Source organism: Mesoplodon densirostris, chromosome 6, assembly GCF_025265405.1.
Source record: "Mesoplodon densirostris isolate mMesDen1 chromosome 6, mMesDen1 primary haplotype, whole genome shotgun sequence".
Lineage (NCBI taxonomy): Eukaryota > Metazoa > Chordata > Mammalia > Artiodactyla > Ziphiidae > Mesoplodon > Mesoplodon densirostris.
In genome coordinates, this window is record NC_082666.1 from 20,938,880 (window position 1) to 20,947,238 (window position 8,359).

The 8,359-nt window shown below is 42.2% G+C and overlaps 1 protein-coding gene across 1 annotated transcript; it reads right to left on the minus strand.

The window, feature by feature from the left end:
* Positions 1 to 2,554: 2,554 nt before the first annotated feature.
* Positions 2,555 to 5,744, minus strand: LOC132491799 (UDP-N-acetylglucosamine--peptide N-acetylglucosaminyltransferase 110 kDa subunit-like). Its single transcript, XM_060100720.1, has one exon. It carries the CDS (start codon positions 5,693 to 5,695, stop codon positions 2,555 to 2,557), a length of 3,141 nt encoding a protein of 1,046 aa, XP_059956703.1. The 5' UTR covers positions 5,696 to 5,744.
* Between the last annotated feature and the right edge of the window lie 2,615 nt (positions 5,745 to 8,359).

Consider the following 8,359-nt stretch of genomic DNA (forward strand, 5'->3'; position numbering starts at 1 on the left):
CTGTTGCCATATGTGTACAATAAGTAAATGAACATAAAATTGAATGAACGCATAAAAGAAGGATAAACCCACCCAGCTTAACAAATCCACTCTCTCACCTGCTGTGCCCTGAAACATGAAAGAAAGAATCACGGGATCATAAGGATTAATAAAATAACAGTCTCTGTTAACAATATTGACAGGAGGTATAAGGATAATTTGTCTGATGTGGGACCGACAGCTTAACTGCTTAATTCTTTTTTTTTAAGGGCAACTCATTCATTTATTGTTTAAAGTTTGCAAGACAACATCTGAGTTTTTTAGCACAATTTAAATGTTTTACTTTTTTGATAAAGCAGAGAATGATAGAAAAAACAATTAGTTTCCAGTAATATCTATATCTCTATTCAGAATTAAGTCTTCCACAGACATGTTACCTGGAAACAAAAGCCTGTTACAATAAGCAAATCTTCAACGGAGTGGCTACTTTTCAGGCCAGGGAAAGGTTCATCCCTATAGGAGGATGATGTGCTATGTAAAATGGCTGCAAGGTCACAGCCTTGAGGGCGTTGGAAATTTATTACCCTATTCCACATTAAGTAGTTTGGTGAGCTTCAAACGTCCGTTCATCTGCAACCAAGCTGGCAACCTTTAACTGATATTTCAAGCAGGTAAGAAATAGATGAAAAGAAATCCCTACACTGATGTTCCTTGATTTACACTGTTAAATGGTTCATTAACATGTAATTCTGGCTAAGAATTACATTTGAGACTCCTTGCTCAGATTTTGGTTAACAGTACAAATCTTTCAGAAATTCAAGTTCTTATTCATCAATAATTTGCCAGCTAGGATACATTCAGGCATCAGCTGCAACTACAGAATAGGTGCACTGCCTCAGCGCTTGGGAAAGACATAATCTAGAACACTACTAGCAGGCAAAATATCTGTTACTAGACAGCACATGTGCAGTACAGCAAGACAAAAACATATATTCATATGTTGGCTTGTTTAAGCCTCAAGCCCTTGATCCTTTGTTGAAATACAATAATTTCATTCCTATGGTTTTCAATACCAAAAACTCAACCTCCAGGAGGGATGTAGTCTAATTTGTACTCCAAACCAAGTAGCAGTGCAGTTCGCTACTACTGAGGCTGAATCCATATAAAGGCTTCAAGACCACGTCCGGAAGACAAGTTATTATATATAATACCCTAGAAGGTCTGAATCATAATTATCTTATACATAGCTGGTCCTTCAGAGCTTTTTACCTATAACATGTTTTTTGATGAAAGTTATTTATGTACTGGAGATAACTGTGACTTACTGATCAAATATTTGAATACTTACCTGGGATTTCATTTCTGCTGAAAGAAAAGGAAGAACAGGACTCACCTAAAAAAAACCCCAAACTTTAGAAATGAAAGTAAAAATCTTATCACACACTATCACTTTTGGAAGCAGCATAGAGGGGCAGTCAACGGTAAAACACTGGTGAAATAGGTCAAAACTCTAGGTCAAAAATCCATTATTATTATCATCAGTGACAGTACCACAACTGTGCCCTTCATAATTAATAAGCACTCCTAAGAATCTGCATTTGGCACCAGATGATGTGTTTAAGAGAAACACTCTGGGAGGTTTTGAATCAGACTTGGTTTTTTGTTAGCCAAGTTACAGGAGAATTTTTAAAGTGGGGGGAAGGGAAGAAGGAAACGGACCAGAAAAAGGATTGAAGCCATCATCTACAAACCAACAAAGCACTGAGAGTTCCAAACGTTATGTCAGACACTAAAATGACCGATGTAGGCTCAAGTGGTTTATAAAACCTATAAAAAGACTACACCAGCAACGTCCCCATTTATCTGTAGAGTTCAGAAACTAAAACAAGGAATATTTTAGCTTAACACCTTATCTCAAGAGAATCATATACACGTCACATGAATAAAAATACCTGAAACCAAACATTTTTAAAGGCTCCAATAGGGCTTCCCTGGTGGTGCAGTGGTTGAGAATCCGCCTGCCGATGCAGGGGAAACGGGTTCGTGCCCCGGTCCGGGAAGATCCCACATGCCGCAGAGCAAGTAGGCACGTGAGGCATGGCAGCTGAGCCTGCACGTCCGGAGCCTGTGCTCCGCAACGGGAGAGGCCACGACAGTGAGAGGCCCGCATACCGCAAAAAAGAAAAAAAAGAAAAGCTACAATACCCAAAACATAAAGAAAAAAATTTATTTAGAAGACTCAATCAATCTATGATAATCACAAAATGGCTGGACAATCTCTGTCTCCCTTCCACACTAACAATCCATCCCATGGAACAGCAAGGAAGGTCAGACATTCCAGCATTCTGCAACACCTGGCTGCTGCAAAATTCTATGGAGACTCCTTGTGGAACAGTAGTTTCCCATCTCTTGTGTCTCTCCCTATCATGATGATGCAGGAAGCAAGTCTGGCTGTGCTATTTCTTATCATTGTCTGTCACCCATCTGCAACATAATATTGAAAAAGTAGTTCCCTTTCCCCCAGAAGGTTGAGGCTCAGCTACAGGGGTAATTCTCCTGGGCACACAGTCATGATTTAGGCCGACTCAGTGACTTCAACAGGCTTAATCATGTGATCAGGTTTGTAGCCAGCTGCATAATGCTCCCACATCTGTAGATAGAGCCGCTCTAGCTCCATCGTGTATTGTTTGGTGTTGAACAGAGGGCTAGATGTTCTCTGCTTCCAGACTTTGCCACGAATTTTCTTCAGGTATTCGAAATCAGTTCCCAGTTTCACAGCTATCTCTTCATATTCTTGTCTATTTTTAGCAATCAGCTCAAGACAGCCTAAACAAGTGAGCTGGGAAGCTGCAACTCGGGAAGCAAGAGTCTCTCCTGGCATAGTCACCATGGGGGTCCCTGCCCAAAGGACATCCATCCCTGTGGTGTGTCCATTACAGAGTGGAGTGTCCAAGCAGACATCAGCCAGCTGGCCTCTCCGAACATGTTCCTCTTTAGGAGCAACAGGTGAGAAAATGATACGGTTCAGGGGAAGGCCCATATTTTGTGCGTACTGTTGAATATTAGCTTCTCCTGCTGCTGGAAAACGCAACAGCCACAGTACACTATTGGGAACACACTTCAGAATATTTGCCCACATCTGCAAAGTAGATGGGTCAATTTTGTATAACTGATTAAAGTTACAGTACACAATGGCATCTTCCGGTAACCCGTACTGAGAACGTGTGGTTACAATAATGGTACGGGGAACCTCCTCTCCAGTGGCAGCCTTATTGTTGATCAGGGTAGTTGCCAGTCCATTGCTAATACTGAATCCATTTATTGTTATCTGAATTTGTCCTCTGTTAATCATTTCAATAACTGCTTCTGAAACAGTATTCATAGGAATGACAGGCATATTAAGAGCTGTATTACTGCTGTCTGCGTTGTCTTCTCCATCAGGACATTTCATCTTGACTATTTGCACATCTGATAGACTATCAAGAAATGCTTGGAGGTCGATGCCATTCAGCACAATCCGGTTGTCATAAATGTGCCCATTGGACTTAAAATCGATGATGGCTTTTTTCTTCAGGTGAGGGAACATATTAGCATGATCACCAATAAAGAAAGTATGGGGCATATAAGCCAGTTTCTCAGAATACTGCTCAGCAACTTCAGCAGGTGAAGTTTCCTGATCAGTGATGATATAATCCATGAAAAGCACGCCACTAGTCCCAGGGTACCCCAGCCACATTGCCTGAATAGGAGCTGGCCTGAGAGCAAAGAGTTCATTTCGAGCACCCTTGGTATAACCATTCATATTTACAAGAATGTGTATACCATCTTGATGGATGCGATCAGCTGCTTTCCCATTGCATGGAATCTGAGAAAGATCAATGAAATGGTTGGCTTCTGCCATCACCTTCACTCGGAAGTTTGTGCCATCATGTGGGCTCAGGGCATAACAGAATACCTCAAATTTATCAGGATTGTGCATGCCTGGAATAGACTGCATAAGATGAGAAGTAGGATGATTCCCAAAGTCAGAACTCACGTATCCTACACGCAGTCGACCATCACTGAGCTTCAAGTCTTTTGGATGTTCATACGGTGGTTTATGAAGGACACTTATATTATCCAAGCAGAGGTTCCCATGCCTCTCAGCAATAGCCTTCCTGAAGCCATGAGAAAGAGGATAGAGCATACTATGATGAGGCTGCACAGAAGGCAACCTCTCCCTCTCCAGCTGGTCAGCCACAATGCTGACCAACTTCTTCATTCGCTCATCATAGTCTGTCCAATCACAGACAACCTGTAGGCAATAAGCCAAATTACAATAAGCGTCAGGAAAATCAGGTTGAAGCTTCAGAGCAGTGCGATAAGAAGCAATTGCTTCTGGAATATTCCCTGAATCCTTGTGAATGGAAGCCAGACTGTTGTGGGCACCCGCAAATGCAGGGTTGATCTGAATGGCACGAGTATAACACTGCAAGGCTCCCTGAACATCCTGCATCTCCGTTAGAGCGTTTCCCATATTACAGTAGGCCTCAGCAAAGGTAGGACTGATTCGAATAGCCTCCTTACAATGCATCAGAGTTTCCTGCAGTTTTCCCTGCTGCTGCAATACACTTGCTAAATTTGAATGGGCAATAGCAAACTCTGGGAAGATTTCTAATGCTTTACGATACAAGCGAACTGCCTCTTCAATGTTTCCCTGTTCTCCTTTGATATTGGCTAGGTTATTCAGAGAGTGTGCATGTGTGGGACACAGCCGGAGAGCTGTATTATAACAATCTTCTGCTTCGGCAACACTGCCCTTCTCTTTGAGAGCATTGGCTAGGTTGCAGTAAGCATCAGGGAAATGTGGTTGCAATTCAATAGCTCGCCTGTAGGTGTCTATTGCCAGATCCACCAGGCCTTGCTCAAAGTATACACAAGCCAGGTTGCCATGTACCACTGCATGATTTGGACTCAAGCTTAGGGCATGAAGGTAAGCTGCCACAGCTCTGTCAAAAATCCGTGCCTCTTTGAAGACATTTCCTAAATTGATATAAGCATCCAGAAAATTGGGGTCAAGGGTGACAGCCTTTTCCAAGTGATGAATTGCAAGCCAAATCTCCCCTTGTACATTGAAAACACAGCCAAGATTACTCCAAGCTACTGCAAAGTTCGGTTGCGTCTCAATTGCTTTCAAATAACATGCCTTGGCTTCTTCCAAGCCACCCAGGGAATTGAGCACGTTCCCCAGGTCACTGCAAACACAGTACAAATCAGGATTGTACTGAAGAGCAGAGACGTAAGCTTGTACTGCTCCTTCCATGTCGCCTGCTGCTACCAAAGCGGCTGCCAGGTTAATATAACCATTGATGAAATCTGGTTTGAGACTCAGTGCATGCCGGTAATGCTCAATTGCTTCCTGCAACTGCCCTCTTTCCTTGTACACATTCCCCAAATTCAAATAGGCTTCTGCCAGGAGAGGGTTCTGTTTAATTGCCAGAGTACTAAAGTGGGCAGATCTGTCCAGCCTTCGACACTGGAAGTGTATAGATGAAAGTAATAAAAGTACACCAGTATTGTCTGGCTCTTGTCTCCAGAGCTGCGTGCAGTGTCTCTCAGCTGCCTCAAAATCTCCTGCCTGATATTCTCGATGTGCCAACTCAGCTAAACCTTGGAAGGAAATCATACGTTTCGTTGGTTCTGTGCTGTCGGCCACGTTGCCCACGGAAGACGCCATCTGGAGCTTCTGGAGAGAGTGAAAAAAGGGGGTAATTGAGTCCCGCTGCCACCACTACTGGTAAGAATGTTTCTAGAGGTAGCAAATACGAGGGCAGCCGCTGTACCACTGCTTCGGCAGGCTTAAGCAGCGGCAACAGTTACAGGCACCGAACCTTAGGAACTATGGTTGGCCATCTACCTCTCACGCTCTTGAAATCTTAATTCTTAACCCTGCCCTCTTCCACCATTTTTCTCCTAATCAGGGAATAAAAATTACCTATCCATTTGCCTCAGAAGAAAATCAAAAGTCAGTAGTCCAAACACTTTTTTAAATTTTGTTTTCTGTCCAGTTGGAAAGGAAATACATGATTGACTTTCCTTCATCATTCATATAGTCAATGTGGAAAACATTAGGGCCGTGAATTTCAATACGGTAAGATGAGAAAATTTTAAATTGGCCTTCCCAAACCACTAATAAGTAACCGATGTTGTATATAATGCTAAAATCTTAGAGACTGAGTTTGATATTTTAAAAGTTCTGAAAACATTAGCTACTTTCTCCTCATCATATTTCTCATGCCTCAAACCTGAGTATTACTTTTTAAAAATAAATTTATTTATTTTTAGTTTGGCTGTGTTGGGTCTTCAATGCTGCCTGCAGGCTTTCTCTGAGGAGAGTGGGGGCTACTCTTTGTTGCGGTGCCCAGGCTTCTCATCATAGTAGCTTCTATTGTTTTTCCACAACCCTATGGGTTCCTTTTTAGGTCCTACAAAGAACCCTAGAAATTATTTCATGTAATTATAGGTTTTTGCAAAATTGTGAAAATTGAGATATTTTAACTTCCGTCAGGTAAGACCAGCGTCTCTTTCTTTGCCAGTTTTCCTTCTACCATATTCCGCTACGTTGGATCATATTGGAATGGCCACAGGCGTTTTTGAAATCTGGCTAAGGAGATTTTTTTTTTTTTTTTTTTTGCGGTACACGGGCCTCTCACTGTTGTGGCCTCTCTCATTGCGGAGCACAGGCTCTGGACGTGCAGGCTCAGCTGCCATGGATCACGGGCCTAGCCGCTCCACGGCATGTGGGAACTTCCCGGACCAGGGCATGAACCCGTGTCCCCTGCATCGGCAGGCGGACTCTCAACCACTGTGCCACCAGGGAAGCCCTAAGGAGATGTTTGAAGTGAGGCTATTATGTGATTTCCAGACACCACATGTAATTGACTATATACTATCCCATTACAGGAATAACTTCCAGTACTCTTACTGACTACTCTACTGACTTAACTAGCACTAGACACAGAAGCGAAAGGACAAAAACCACGTTACAGTATAGCCATGTCTTGCACTTCACAGCTCTCAAAGCATGTGTGTTTGAAGAAGAAAAAAAGAACTGAAGGCTTCCCTGGTGGCGCAGTGGTTGAGAGTCCGCCTGCCGATGCAGGGGATACGGGTTCGTGCCCCGGTCCGGGAAGATCCCACATGCCGCGGAGCGGCTGGGCCCGTGAGCCATGGCCGCTGAGCCTGCGCATACGGAGCCTGTGCTCTGCAACGGGAGTGGCCACAACAGTGAGAGGCCCGCGTACCGCAAAAAAAAAAAAAAAAAAAAAAAAAAAAAAAAAAAAAGAACTGAAAAGTATAAAACCAGAAGGTATTCTGTGGAAAATTATTTTAATCATCAGGAATGTGAAAGATAAGTCAAAGATTCAGTTCTCATCAATGCCTAGTTAAAACGGAAATTTTCTTCTGTCAAGAATATACTCCAGGGGCTTTCCTGATGGCACAGTGGTTAAGAAGCCACCTGCCAATGCAGGGGACACGGGTTCAAGCCATGGCCTGGGAAGATCCCACATGCCTCGGAGCAACTAAGCCCATGTGCCACAACTACGGAGCCTGCGCTCTAGAGCCCGTGAGCCACATCTACTGAGCCTGCGAACCACAACTACTGAAGCCTGCGTGCCTAGAGCCTGTGCTCTGCAACAAGAGAAGCCACCGCAATGAGAAGCCTGCGCACTGCAACAAAGAGTAGCCCCCACTCGCTGCAACTACAGAAAGCCTGCGCACAGCAACGAAGACCCAGCACAGACAAAAATAAATAAATAAATAAATAAATAAATAAAAGAATATACTCCATCAATAATGTGTGTAATGGAATTGTGTGAATGAGTATTTTATCAGAATTCCTGTAATGCACAAACCTTTAGCAGTACTGAAATCAGTAATGCATTTATAATAGTAAATATTTATGAGGAAGTAATCCATAGAGGTTTTCTCAAAGTTAACAAGGAAAATAAATGTTACATTATCAATAATAAATTGTGACGCTGAAATAAACTTTTCTAAACTATTAATAACTAAAAGCAAACTCTAATCAACCATGTTAAAAGAAATCTATGTCTATAAACTACAAAGTTTATTTCTTAAAATTTTATTTCTAAAACACATAAACTGTCATATGAGGAGGCAGTTAAAGAATATACAGCTACAAGAGTGGGGGAAAAGTTTTATAGAGACACATCTGGCAGTAGTTAATTTTCAAATGTCATTTTTCTAGATTTTGTGACACCTATAGTATTGATATTTGAAAGCATTTAAAAAATTGTAATTTGAAGATTTGCTACTTCCAGGTAGAATAAAATATTTTGAAGCAAAACAACGTTTCCACTGAGAAAAACAAAAAAAG